This window comes from Alosa alosa, chromosome 6, assembly GCF_017589495.1.
Source record: "Alosa alosa isolate M-15738 ecotype Scorff River chromosome 6, AALO_Geno_1.1, whole genome shotgun sequence".
In the NCBI taxonomy this organism is placed as follows: Eukaryota; Metazoa; Chordata; class Actinopteri; order Clupeiformes; family Clupeidae; genus Alosa; species Alosa alosa.
Window position 1 is genome coordinate 20782619 of NC_063194.1, and position 14426 is coordinate 20797044.

Below are 14426 nucleotides of genomic sequence, written 5' to 3' on the forward strand. Positions count from 1 at the left end.
CGGTTCTCCATGTTGTTTTATTGTATTGTGTCCTATAACTTTTGAAATATCCTAGTATTGTTTTTCAGCTTGGATTTTTACCACACACATCTAACTAGGTCAGTGCTTGCGTTTTGCAAAAAATGTTACTGCATTTTGTTTGCAAACAAGTCATCTGCATCCAGCCATAAAACTATTTTATGCAAACTATCAGTCAGCAATTCAAATATCATTTCCGCACCATTGAAAAATCAAACTATTGTTTTTAGGTTTCTAAACTACTTGTTATGGCATCTAATTTCAGTGAAATGTGTAGGCCTAGCAATGCCTGTCAAATATGAGCACATGCACGAGCCTTTGCGCCTATCCCCAGTTTACCTCGGAAACCGAAATTCAGCGTTTACGTCTCCCTGCCCTGCATCCACTGGTGGCAGTCAGGTACCGTCTACACTGTCCTAAACCTCGGCATTGTTTGACACTGCAATGAAATTATAATGTAGGCCTATTGTGAATAATCTCGATTAAACGTGCCGGGTCCATTTCTTGAGTCAAGAGCCGCTGTCAGCTGCTCATCCGAGGCAGAGCAAGGTGTGAAATTACCCATGATGGAGACCGCCTGCAATTGTGTAATAGGCCTAAAGAAACACAAATGTAAAAAATGATGCAAGCTACCTCTGAAGACCGACATTACTGCATGCATTACAAGGTTAAATAAATATAGCACAATGAACGCAGAATTCTAAATAATGTATGGTGTTTACATTATAAAATAAATAAAGGGAAACTGCCGTTGCGCACATAGTAACGAGTTCCACAGCCGAAAGGACTGTAACTGCAGTGTTCGCCTGTTGGGGCGACGTCTCCCCGCTCCCTTTCAGTGACAGAATGATTGCGCTCCATCCATCCTAGTCAAACTGCCGGGGTCCTTGGGCAAACTGATGATGTCGAACAAAAGGAGCGTGCCCGCGCGCGCGTCACTGGAGAGCGCTAAGCGCTCATTGGCTGAAAATGACATCACATACAAATGTACTATTATTGGCGTCTGGACTCGGCATTACCTCATCCTTTTCCTCCCTCTCTCAGGTATAGACATCCAACAACAAACAGCTATAACGTCGCAGATTGAGAACGGAGAGCAGTGGAACACATCTCCAACACAGACCGGTGTAATTTTCGCGCATTTAATAGGAAATACTGCAGAGTTACTCTTTAAACGGGATTACTGAGGAAGAAACACGACACTGCGATTCAGCATTTGCGGCGTGTAGCCTACTTTTCAGTGCATTGAACTTTTGAGCCACAAAGCATTTGATTTTGCATCTATTCCTTTTTTTCAACATATCGGATAAAGAAATCACTGGTGAGTTAATCCATAATAACACAGTATGAATTAAGTATAAGTATAAAATGCATGCAACATTGCCCTATTTCAGTGCATTCCTATGCGACTTAATTAAGAGTATTGGAGAATGCATCAACTTAATTCATGTTTGGTGTTATATTAATATTATGTTGACTGCAATTCAAAATACAAGCGTAAATTAGTCTAGAATAAATTAGGTTGTGAAGTCCATGCATCTGCGTCATCTCTTGTTTTGGCTCTATGAAGTCACTCCACATGCTCGGTTTTTTCTGCACAGAGTGCACCCCAGAAGAAAGGAGGATGGTTTTCCACAGAGAAAGAGAGAATGAGTGTCTGCCGCTCTCTTGCATCCTGCCGCATCTGTATCTGGGTGCAGAGACGGACGTCACGCAGGTAAACAACACTTAAACTATCTGCATTTTTGTCAAGTTTCTGCAGTCTTGTCTTGCATTTGTGTGGATGGGAGCGTTACGTCTTGCTTTGACCTATTACGTGCTCTCGAAGTGACATGAGCTCATCTGGGTCGCCCGGAGCTACTAACCTAGTTTTATTGTCCTAACAATGCCGTATCTGTTTTCTCACCGGTTGTAGGACAGTCTGTCTGCGCGGGGAATATCATACGTGCTGAGCGTCAGCCGCTGCTCCCCTCAGCCCACATTTCTTCCCAAGTCTCAGTACCTCCGGATTCCCATTGACGACTCCCTGCGGGACGACCTGCTGCCGTGGATTCCACAGGCGCTACGCTTCATTGGTAAGTACACAGTGCATCACTGTCTACATCAGCTTGCATTGGCAGAGTGTTTGCATGATGTGCATTCATTGTTTCTCACTCTCTTTCTGTGTCTTGTAGATGGGGCCATGTCTTTGGGATGCTCTGTGCTGGTGCACTGTGCAGCTGGTATTTCTCGTTCTCCAGCTCTTGCTGTGGCCTACATAATGTATCACCTGGGAATGGATCTGGATCATGCATACAGGTGCGACTTCACGGCCAGGCAGAGATCATTAACACATAATCATGCTAAATCTATATATCTAAACAGACCATGTGCTGATTATAACTAATAAACTTTCTCTCTACACTTACAGATTTGTCAAGGAGCGCCGACCCTCCATCTCCCCAAATTTTAACTTCCTGGGTCAGCTTCAGCTTTTCCAGGGTACTCTCACCCCCGCATGCACAAATCCACACCATACGCTTGAGCCGTCTGGTAGAGCTTTGGACCTACCACAACCATTCCCTACCACTGACCACACAGATTGTAGCTCCTCTGTATTGCTATCAACCAAACTCAATCCCAGTGCTCAGGACATGAAGCGTGGCAACAAGGAACACGGAGAAGGTTGTGTAAACACACACTGTGACACCTCCAACAGCAAAGATGGCACCGCAGTACAGAGTGGAAACAAAGGACTGGCCCAGACAAAGTCTCCTGAGTTCACTCTGTCGCTCTCTGATAAGCTCAAAAGTCTCACTCTTTCACTCAAGCCCATAGAGGTGCAGGCACTGTCAGAAGCCCAGTGGAATCCCCAGAAGCCCATCACACTACAAATCCCATCAGACCCGGTGTCGGTCTCAGAGAAGCGCCAACGTCTCACTTTAGCCCTCACCCCTGTGAGTGTCTCCCTTCAGACACCACAGAGGCACACCACACAGAGCAGCAAGAGGGCCGACCTCCGTCAGGATGCAACTACCAGTTCACAACTCCTCCACATGGGGGAGTCCGGAGCACAGCACAGAGCTACAAAGTCACAGAGGAAAGCAGAAAAGGAAAAAGAGAGGCAGAGGAAAGCTTTAAGTTCTCAACACCCTAATGCACATCAAGGCTCTTCGCGATCTCTCACAAGGAGAAAGGACAGGCAGAGCCAAGACAGAGCAGTGACAGCCCGGAAGGATGCAGAGGCAAAGCTAAGAGTGGTCAAAAGCCACCAGGGGGTGCCAGAGCGTAACAAACCCAAGACAGAAAGCATCAAAGAGATTCCCTCCATGAATATTAATGGGTCTCTACAGAAGGTGCATCCATCCACCGCTGTGGAGGCGGTTGAGGGGTTAAGTGGCGACACGCATCTCGTGTCTCCGCTAAGTCTCACTGTAAATAAGCTGTTAGATTGGGGAGAGAAGATGCTGCTCGGGGTGCTATTAGGCCCTCGCATCAAAGTCGGCCAGCCTGCCTTACCCTACAGGTGCTGAAAGAAAGGTGATGTGGCCAATAGTAGTCTGGACAGTTGGGAAAAATTAAAAATGAATGGATATAAAAAAGACAGTAAAGTCACAGGAATATCATGGGAAAGAGTGAGCGTTTTTTGTGTGAGGATTTTTGTTTGAATGAATGGACCCCATACTTTTCTCACTGGGAGAGCTGTTTTCAAATCGATAGTGAATAAGAATACTAAAGGAACTCAGGATGCCTGACCCCAGAGCAGGGCTCTTGCTTAGGCATTTGTTGAACAGACACCCTCATTGCATGTTTATCATTTATTCTAGATTTGACAGACATACACTCTTTCCTGTTAAGGAATGGCCTGTCATCACATGTCTTTATTGTTGACTTGTTTGAAATGGACTGTAGGTGTATCCTATTCTTGAAATAAGTGATTTATAAGTGTCTGTACTTTTCAGAGACTTGCTTGAGTGTGTGGATTTATTATTTATGAAATGACAAATTTATTAAATTATTACTATTTATTAAATTGATATTTTGATGATGGTATTTTAGCACCACAGCTTGTACTGAAATCACAGTATTCATTAAAGCTGAACGTTTAGACTGCTGTCTGTCTTCATCTCTTTGTCACAGATTTAGATGTGATTTGTCGGGCACTAGTGTTTTTGTAAAGGTTTACTGCAGCAGAAGCATCATCACCATCAACACATATATGTACTACTATATATGTATACTATACTTACACTGAAAAAGAGTCTGATCAGATTTATATTTTCATAATTCCTGAGACAAGCGTCTCAGAGCTCCCGGATAATACAACTTTCGGAGGAATTAAAGTGGCATTAGAGTAGACAGTTAATGCCTAGTCTATCATAATAGGACCTTGATAATTCTTTTCTTTTCTAGCAAGAGGGCACTATGTTGCTTGTCTGAGGCTATAGTTCTGATAAAAACAAATAACAATAAAAACATTTAGGTGTTTGGTGCCTCTTCAATCAAAACTGTAAAGATAGGTTATTTTAAACACGTTAAGTTTAATTAAATATCAGATAAATATTAAAAATGCATCAGATTTTAATCAGATATTAAACACGCATTCAGCAGTTCGTTTGCAAACGCACATTATGGATGGAATATATGATGGGAATTATATGTAATGGATTTCTGTAAACTTTTTCCAAGCGAGGGGGCGAGTCAGCAACACTCACTATACGCCCATGATCATGAGTCACATCCGGCATAAGGCGCGTTCCCTGATGCTGAAATTCCATGTGGACCAGGACTGCATTTTGCCAAATACACGCCCTCCCCTTAACAGTCGTGCCTGTCAGGAATGAGGGACACTTGGTAGCCAAGTTATGCTGTAATTTCAGTCCAACAAAACTATTGAAAGTAGACTTCAGAAGTCCTCTTCGTTCCTAAGACTAGCCTAATAGGTGGGCTATAAGTTCTCGATGCTGCAGCAACAGATAGCTTAGGCAGCTATAACTGAACGGATTATTATTTTGCTATACTGGACAGACTATCTCAATTCTTAGTCTATGGATGCTGCAGGCGATAGCCTAGTGGTGGTCTCACATACAGGCAATCGCCAAATAAGGAAATGAGCGAGTCTAATATTTGGTTTACTTACCGGGGCTTTAAATTGATTGGTATAGTTGTAACGACAATGTTTGAAATCTCTTACGATGTGTTGTCGGCCACAACCTATCTTCAGCCAATAATAACACAAGTGCAACACTATATTGATTTTGCTAAGCACTTCGCAGCCAACAGTCGCTGAATAAAACAACGGAACTCTCAGACACTCCCATTTGTACGTATGAGAAATGCGGCTGAGAAAAAAAACGCCCCGGGGTATGAAAAAAGTCGGAAGGAGCTAAAGAAACTCAAGAAATGACAAAGGAAGAAGTTGTTTGAACGCTCAAATTGTAGTCAAGTCATCCGTCAATCTGACATTAACTTCCCTCGATTATGTTGTTTTAACAGTTATTACCCGTGTTTACATCCGCTGAAAAAGAAACACACGTATTACTAGAGAGCTGGCTAATTACTCAGTTGTGTGAGCGCTAAAGCAGGAAAACTTAGCATCTCCGGACTGATTTACCGAAGGCGTCTGCGGAAGGAAGGTAATCCAAGTTTTTCCAACTCTCGGAATGCACCCATAGCAGACAATTAATTGGGCCTTTGCTGAGAAATAGTTTAATTCCACAGCTACAAGATTAGGCTACTTACTTAAACAGAGAGAATAATCTTTGTCGTCTGATGATCCCTGTTGAGGTATTGGCTAATTATCGAAGCTGATGGAATAGCATGAACCAACATTAACGATACAGGATGAAGACTGAAAACTTCGCAGCATGTAGCACAATTCAGTTACCAGGCAGTAAATTATATTATTAACGTAAGATATGTATTCATGGGGCTTGATCAGGATCTACTTCCTTAACTTCAAATAAACTTAACTAACCAAAATTTAATGCTTTGTAGATGAGGCCTGTCGCTCATGGGAATTGCCCCAAGTAGCCGACGCTATGCTAGATAATTTGAAGTTAGGTAGGCCTATGCATGATGTCGTGTCAACTTTCAGCTGTTCTACTGTGTTTTCTACGTTCCGGATTACAATATAAATCTCTTTTCCTTTTACGACGTTATTTTAGAGGGAAACCATGTCCTCTGAAGAGGAAAGATTCAAGTTGGTAGTCGTGGGCGGTGGCGGTGTGGGAAAAAGCGCACTGACCATTCAGTTCATCCAGGTGAGAGATTGCGGTCGGAGCTCAGTCCAGTTGGCCGACAGATTTCAGTGATTTTGACCTCCGCCGTTGTGATTCTTATTTGTAACCATGGCTGACTTGTCTTAATCACCACGAAGGGTGTGGAGAGGTGTTGTCAACATGTCTTCGCTTGCCTAGGCCAAACATTTCTTTACACACATCTGTGTGGTGGGTTGAAACCTAATGATGTTTGTGTTTTTCGTTTCAGTCATATTTTGTATCAGACTATGACCCAACTATTGAAGACTCTTACACTAAAATCTGCACTGTTGACGGGACTGAGACGCGGCTGGACAGTAAGTGTTTGTATAACTCACAGAACTAATCAGTTACATTAGTTTGTCCAGATTCCAGAAACTGATGTTTAAATAAGTGTGGACTGTGAAAACTGATATCATAATGCAGAACAGTTCACTTGTAGAAACGGCTTTCAGTCAGACCAGTCATCCCAAAACAGGTTTTGAAACCTTTCAGACCTTTTCAGAAGAGTCTAAAGTGCTGTTGAAAAGTCAATTTTGGCTTTTGGGAACATGTTTTCAGTGTAGGCTAGATGTTCAGTATTTTTGATGATGAGATGCTTGATCACTCTACAGTGTGGTCACAGCCATCAAATTACATAAAATGTTTAAATTTCAAAGCTTTAATGTTTGATTTCATAGTTGTCTGCTCTCGGGGTCAGATGGGTCTATTCTGTGCATAGCTTACATTGTTGATTTCAAATTTAAAAAAGTAGCATTATTATATGTAACTCCTTCAGAAAGAACACTAACATTCAAACATAATTTGATAATTCAGTACTACGCAGTGTAAGAGTGTGTATTTATAGTGTGCAAGTATATAGTAGGCGTAATGGAAACTATGCCTAAGGATGGGATTCAGTATGAATGAATTTTATGCCCAAGAATCATGGTTTGGTTTAATATATTTTTATGCAAGAATCATGGAGGTTTAGTTTCATATTTGTCTGTTGTCTATGAACTATGCTGTGTCTAAGAATAATTTATCTAACATTTAAGCAACGCTTAGCATGATTATGTGCACTGTGTAGCTACTTTACTACAGTCAGTGTAACATTCAAACACAGCAAACTGATTCTTTGTTGTAACACTATGTATTGTGAGTAGTGTAGAAGTAGAGTGAGTAGTATGTATGTGTAGATTGGTCCCGGCAGACATGAATGTGTCTTTGAAAGAATATATCCATGGAAAGATGTGCTTGATAAACGTATGCTTTGCATTGACACAATGTAATAATGTATTGTAATGTAATGTATACAGCTTTATTACTAGTATTTAAAGATAGTTTTTTGAAAAAAAGATTTAGACTATAAACCAAAATGTGAGTACAAAACTGAAAAAATAGGCCCAATTCTGAACAGATAACTAGGCCATGTTAAATAACAGTCTCTTGTTAGCTGATCTGTCATGATGGTGTTTTTGCTGGGATGAGACCTCATCTGATGAATATTGTGTGTGGTTTTACACATTTCCAACTTTTACTTGGCACAGAATTCTTGAGTATTTCTGATGAGTGGATTTCTAGATATGGTAGTAGTGTATTCCACCACCTCCCTGAATCATACCCGATTATTCCACAGGTCAGTGAGATGTGTTAGTGTGACGGAGGAAAGAGGTCATTAGGTGTGACGTGTAGTGTATGGGAAGTAGGTCTGTGTGTAGCCAGACAGCGCAGTTTGTGTGTGTGTTAGAGACTTGTGTGGTTTCGTTTCTGTTGTGTGTGGCTGTATGTTAGGCTGTCCTCATGTTTCCTGTCTGTGTGTGTGTTTATGTGTGCTCTCTTAAATGCCTTTTCTCTTCTCCTCTGGTCAGTTCTAGACACAGCTGGTCAGGAGGAGTTTGGTGCTATGAGGGAGCAGTACATGCGCTCAGGAGAGGGATTCTTACTAGTGTTTGCCCTGAATGATCGGGGCAGGTAAGTCTATGTGTGTGTGTGCATGTAAGAGAGGCAGACAGAACATGCACATGCGCGTGCATGTGTGTGTTTTTCGCATGTCTATAATGGGAACTGAAAATCAGGTTTTGAGAGTCTATGTATGTGTCTTGTGGCAAGCGCACACAGCTACAGTATGCTGTATTTCCTCAACTGTGGTAATATAAATATGATACGGTCTACATGCATTTTGTAACTGCCCAGGTGGGTCGGCGGATGTATTGTTGTGGTTAGTCTGTTGAATATGAAGCTGTCTGCTCTGATTAATACTTATAAAAGAGTTGAACAGTATTCAATTTGGTGGAAGTCATTGTCTCGCACATTCATTGACATGCATTGTATAATATTGCATTGTATTTTAAGATGGTTAGGAATTGAAGATGTTGACTGATGAGCATATCGTTTGCTATATTTATGAGATTCATTCCATAATGGAACCTCTTTAATTCCTTGATCATGTTTTGTTCCTGTAAGCCTTTTGCTGTTGCAGTGAAACTGGCTAAAGACAAATTTGCTCCATAAATCATTTTGTTCCAAGCCCTCAGATAAAAATCTATTCACGAATGTTTTGGAAGATTGTTTACAGCCTTGTAATATTGATGTGCACCAACTCCACCGACACTTCTGTACAGCTCTTTGAGCAGTATGCTGCAATTATGAATGTCAATTCCCTGTATCTAGTAATGTTAGATTATGGAAGCAATTACAGTCCTAAAAGCAGGAGAAAAAGAGTATGCGTATTACTTCAATACATTGCTGCACATGTACCTCACATTTAGTTATGTTGCAGTTTCAAAACCTCCCTCCTCTGTCTGGATTTTGCTCTTATTTCTATCAGTTACAACGAGATCCAGAAGTTCCACACCCAGATTCTGCGAGTGAAAGATCGTGATGACTTCCCCATGGTTTTAGTTGGTAACAAGTCAGACCTTGACCAGCACAGAGTGGTAATTATGCATACATATGTCATAGCTACATATCAGCTAATAATCTGCATACATATGTAAGTGTCAAATGGAATTTAGACATGAATAGACATTTTAATGACTGAGCCATGGTAAACAGCAGATTTAAATTTAATTGATTCAATTCATTATAACAGAATTGCAACTAAACCTATGCTTAATGGTATGCTGTCCATGTCCATGGTGTAAGTATCATTCCATAAATGATCATTCTTCAGCATCATTTATACTTTGGTCTGCTTGTGGATCTGTGCAGATATCCAGAGAGGAGGCACAGGCTTTTGCCCGGGAAAATCGGATCTACTACATGGAGTCCTCCGCTAAGAACCGTTACAATGTGGATGAGGCTTTCTTGGAGGTTGTGAGGGCAATCAGGTGGGTGAACTTGAACCCAGAATTGTGCATGAGGCACTTTTGTAAGGCAGGTCTTTCTCTTACAGTATGGAGCCTTTCTATCTACATATTTATCTTTCTCTATCTCTCTTACTTGCTTTCTCAGGAAGTTCCAGGAGACAGAAAGTCCACCTCTTCCTGCCAACCATTCAGGCAAACAGAAGAGCAGTGGATGCCCATGCAGTATCCTCTAATTGTTTTGTATGCCAGGCCAAGCCAGTGCGTTGGGCTTGAAGGGTTTCTTTAAAGAGGCTGATGTTGTGGTGAAGCATGATCTTTTTTTATTTCATTCGCACTTTTTTCAACAACAACAAAAAAGAAATGTATTTCAAACTGTTTTATTGTTCTAATGTTTTTACGTGGGTATATCATTTCATTATGCAGCCATCTGACATTAAAGGGAAAGTGATTGTTTAAACAAACTGAAACAAACCAAGGAAAATTAACTTGAAGAGTCCAGAGGTTTTTTTTAGTTGAGAGAAAAAAAAAATTTCTTCCACAGTGGGGTGCTGTTTTCCCTTACTGTACAAGTCATCAGGTTTAGATGAGGGACCGAAGATGAGCTTAACCTGGGTGAACTGATTGGTTTAGTGGTGTGTTACGGTGACTAGAATCATAATTAAACATATCTAAGAAGTCTGGTTTAGCACCTCATTTGTAGTGAGCTATATTTGGAGGTGTTGTAGAAACACTGTCTAAAGCCATGTGTCACAGTTTAAAAATGATTCATAAGTGCCTTGTTTTAGCTCCATCACATTTCAGGAACTCTTGGGCCCCATGGTAACATAGTGAGACATAGGGTGGCTGGCTGTGAGTCTGTGTGGAACTTGTAACAACCTGAGAAGCATTTGCATGTTTTTTTTAGGTTGCTACAGGTCTGTGTGTTATTTAAGTAATTTTTGGAGTAGTGACGTCTGCTACATCTTTAAACTTACAAAAAAGCAGTTATAAAGAAGTAGGGTAACGCTAAGAAGCTTGGATTCCTTTTATTTTTTATCATATCTTTTGTGTGTATATGTTTTGGGGCTTGGGGTGGGAGAGGGAGGGGAAGTACTATGTGGATGAGCTGTTGGCTGTGTGTCTAGGTACTTGTGACTGCATACGTGGAGCTACATTTTGTTTTATATCTTTTGATGCACCGCCTTGTAACAATGATTTTAATATGTAGAGCACACAAAGGTTAAACAACCAAATGAAATGTACTACATTAATGGATAGTCACTGTCTATGCTTTGAGAAGAGACGTCTATGTGTGATGGGCAGAACGTTTGCCCCTGTAAATAAACCATTGCTTTCTCTGGCCACCAGGAGGAACCTTGCACTCACGTAGCAAGGACTCCAAAGATCCAATACGGTTTAACATATATTAAAGTTAATCAACAATGAAATCAAGTAATCAAGATAGAATATCTCTACCGTAGAAGTAGAAACTCATTTGAAAAAGAAAACAAATCAATTAAAATCCATCTGCGTCCATACACATTCTTCTGTTGTCAAGTTTTGAATGTCTTAACTGAAGGTTGTGTTTCACAGTTCAATGTCTCACAGCTTTTCTCTGGTTAAATGTATTGTAGCAGAATACAACGTTTTATTTGTCTGATGAACTACAGTTACTTACACCTGACCTCCTACCTTTTGCTGCAAGACTGTATGTGCACCCTGTATGCAACAATTTTGTATTGACACAATGTACTGAAATCAACCAAAGACTTTTATACCAAATTAAAGTATTATTTACTTAAACGAGTAGTTATTACCGCTTGCCCTTTTTTAATTGGTACCATTAATTCAATATTTTGTTGTCAAAATAAACAGAGTAATAATGACAAATGAAACCACATGCACATAGACTGATTGAAAGTGTACACACTGAGATAAATGAAGGTTAAGTCAAACTGATTCTGCTTAATGCTCAATCTTAGAGGAAATATAAAGTTATTTCATTATATGCTAACCTTGTACAGAGTACAAGGCTAGATTTGAGCCCTATCCATCTATTCATGATGTTTATTGTTTGGACCAACATTTGATGCTGAGGTTGCATCTGATAAGCTGTAAACGCTAGCCTAAAGTTAGCACATTTGAGTGTGCCAAGTGTAGAGTAGGTGCATCTGTAGCTTATATCGTTTCAAGATTCCTTTAGAAAAGGCCTGATATATTTTATGTCGAGAAAAACTTAGTAGGCCTACATGTGTGGTATGAGTTTTGAAATCATTTTGTGTATTGTTGATCCATTATAGATTAATATCATAATAGGCTTGTTCTGCTTTGGTTAGAAGCCAGCCTGTCCAACAAACTCCAGGAAACTCCTAATGACACTCAACAGGTATGCTGTCAAACCGGTATGGCGCGTCATGTCGGTGTTTTCATCGATGGGGAAACTGCTGGCAAAAGCTAAAATACGACAAGTTGCCGAAATATCTTCGTAATATAGGCTATCCGATGTAATTTAACGCTCTGTTCACCTCAATACAAACGCGAAGAAAAGGATAAGGTGCCCTGGTGTAGGCTACAGTGATAAAGGAAAGATATCTGGGTTTAAGACTAACTTTAAGGTAAGCACCCTTTCTTTTGTCTTCCGATCACCTGGCCGTGTTCCAGGTAGCCTAATAAATATGTCCCACTTCACGGTAGTAAGCTTTCACGTTTCAGGCTCATCATAAACTTAACAAACATTATTTTCAATTTATTTAGATTTGTAGAAACTTTAACTTCGTTTAAATAGCTATAGGCCTACGCCCACTTTATGACAGTCGAATAATTTGTTGTCGTGAAATGGGGTAGGCCTACACATTTTGGATCTTCCGAGATAATCAAAGCATCTAACTGAAAAGAGACCATTTCTGTGTGTGAGGGGGAATCGGTTAAAACCGCCTACCTTGGCCATCTAAGGGTGTGTCGGTCTGTTGTAGACTAATAGGCACATTTGTTTTGCGTTTCGGAAAACGATTTCATGCTATCAGTGTCCAAACAGCCAGTTGTTGGTTTGTTAATAATCCGCCAAGGAATTTCATGTTTTTTCTTGTGTGGAAGGCTTGCGGTATGAGGAGGCTCGTGACGACGTGTGTCTGGATGTTGCTGCTGCACCTGTCCTGGGGGAGGGTCATCATTAAGGATCAAAATGGTAAACCTTGACCTTGGTTCCTGACTATTCAAAAATATGCCCCTCTGAATCCCTCTCTTCAACTTTCCATTTTTTTTAGTTTCAGTAATTGACAATGATAACTGGTGCTAGATCATTCTAACAGATGATCCCTATAACCATTTTAAATATATCTTTACATTCTCCTGTGTTATTATCCAGTGTTCCAGCCAGAGCAATCAGCAAGCCTTTTCTTATCACGCTCTCTTCTCTACAACTCCTGGGATTTTGAGATGGTGGTACAAGGCAACATTGAGAGAGAATGTATGGAGGAGTTGTGCTCCTATGAGGAGGCCCGGGAAGCATTTGAAGATGACACACAAGCGGTACGTGTGTTTTCAATGGTTGGGAGCACATACTGTACAGGCTGGCAGAGGCCAAAAGAGTACATGCATAATAGACTGTTTTTAATTATGTGACACTGTACACCTTTACTTTTATCTTATAACTGGCTTTCTTGTGCTTTGTTGAATAAACAAACTATCAGCCCTAAACCTTTTTCCCTATTTTAACAGACAGTATTTTGGGACACCTATGTCAACAGTCAAGGTACAAACACAGTCAATAATTTATCTGAACATTTTTAACCATTTCTGATTGATGTTGGCTTTGTATGAATAAAACAATGTGACTGACCTAAAGAGTCAAATGATCCTCTTCAGGATCTGTTGTCAGGGTGGACGTACCAGGTCTGGTAGCTGGCCTCGTAGCCTTGTTACTGGTGGCTACCATTGCTACTGTGCTTGGCTGCTATTTCTATAAGAACCGAGGCAAGAGTGTGAGCAGAAGTGGCAAGTAAGAGCAAATGTGAATTTCTATGTAATTTATGGTTAGGGTCTGTAAACACAGTTTATGGCCACATATGGTGATGCTCTTAAAGAATGAGCATAGTGTACTGCAAGTGTGTGATTTCCTGTGTAATTTGTATGCAAGGGCATAGGATAAAACTGTAGGCGTATACAATTGTCACTTTTAATTGATTAATCCAATTTAGCACATTGTGTAGTGTATTCATTTTACTTGTGTATTTGTATGACACAACTGCAGATCTGTAAGTGTTAGTGTGTGTGTGTGTGTGTTTGGTAGTGCACCTGTACAGCTCTCAGATTCACGTCCTCCTGAGTCCATCCCACTATCAGGGAACCCTGTTCCAGGGCTGCCCTCCTACTCAGATGCCCTCAACCGCAGCGGGCAGTATGATGCACCCCCTCCACCATACTCGGGGTATGTCAGCCAGAGTGATGTTATTTAGAATGTTCTCTGAGTGGTTGAGTATAAGCTTAAGATATACATGCTTTTGTTCTCTGTCACTTGTCTGTGTACATGTGTTTGCTCTCAAAGCCTTGTAAGCACAGCAGCCTGCATATTGTAGGCCTAGGCCTATGCAATCAAGTTCATGGTTTGTGTAATTTCTTTGTCTGAAGGGGAGCACCGTCAGAGGCTCCAGGGTCTGAGGTGGGGGACTGAAATCTGGACACAGGACTTCAGAAACCAGGAGGAAAGAGGGGATTTTATGGGCCTCTCTTGTGTTGGTCAATTATTATAATAATATAAAATACTGGCAAAAATCTATATTTTTTAAGGGATAATAGGCTTTCATAGTTTTTCACAGTTAGAATGTGGTGGAGAAAGATGTGTTCTGTACGTATTTCATGTAGAATATTCAACTTTTTTTAATAAAAATGTTTTTACAACGTT

At 40.7% G+C, this 14426-nt stretch overlaps 3 protein-coding genes across 6 annotated transcripts; all 3 read left to right on the forward strand.

Moving 5' to 3' along the window:
• Positions 1 to 1037: 1037 nt before the first annotated feature.
• si:ch211-195b15.8 (tyrosine-protein phosphatase vhp-1) lies at positions 1038 to 4105 on the forward strand. Its single transcript, XM_048245857.1, has 5 exons — positions 1038 to 1339; positions 1620 to 1735; positions 1934 to 2093; positions 2193 to 2316; positions 2429 to 4105. Exons 2-5 carry the CDS (start codon positions 1643 to 1645, stop codon positions 3528 to 3530), a joined length of 1479 nt encoding a protein of 492 aa, XP_048101814.1. The 5' UTR covers positions 1038 to 1339; positions 1620 to 1642; the 3' UTR covers positions 3531 to 4105.
• An 814-nt stretch (positions 4106 to 4919) lies between these two features.
• Positions 4920 to 11064, forward strand: rras (RAS related). The gene is made up of 7 exons (XM_048246925.1): positions 4920 to 5633; positions 6165 to 6260; positions 6487 to 6574; positions 8108 to 8210; positions 9067 to 9175; positions 9450 to 9568; positions 9693 to 11064. Exons 2-7 carry the CDS (start codon positions 6174 to 6176, stop codon positions 9778 to 9780), a joined length of 594 nt encoding a protein of 197 aa, XP_048102882.1. The 5' UTR covers positions 4920 to 5633; positions 6165 to 6173; the 3' UTR covers positions 9781 to 11064.
• An 810-nt stretch (positions 11065 to 11874) lies between these two features.
• Positions 11875 to 14426, forward strand: prrg2 (proline rich Gla (G-carboxyglutamic acid) 2). Of its 4 annotated transcripts, none has more exons than XM_048245646.1 (7): positions 11875 to 12141; positions 12592 to 12710; positions 12891 to 13054; positions 13244 to 13277; positions 13391 to 13523; positions 13815 to 13952; positions 14153 to 14426. In XM_048245646.1, exons 2-7 carry the CDS (start codon positions 12599 to 12601, stop codon positions 14193 to 14195), a joined length of 624 nt encoding a protein of 207 aa, XP_048101603.1. In that variant the 5' UTR covers positions 11875 to 12141; positions 12592 to 12598; the 3' UTR covers positions 14196 to 14426. The 4 variants fall into 4 exon arrangements, with proteins under 4 accessions (XP_048101603.1, XP_048101604.1, XP_048101605.1 ...); XM_048245647.1 differs by having other exon boundaries at positions 11877 to 12141; positions 12620 to 12710; XM_048245648.1 differs by lacking the exon at positions 11875 to 12141 and adding an exon at positions 12221 to 12479 and having other exon boundaries at positions 12620 to 12710.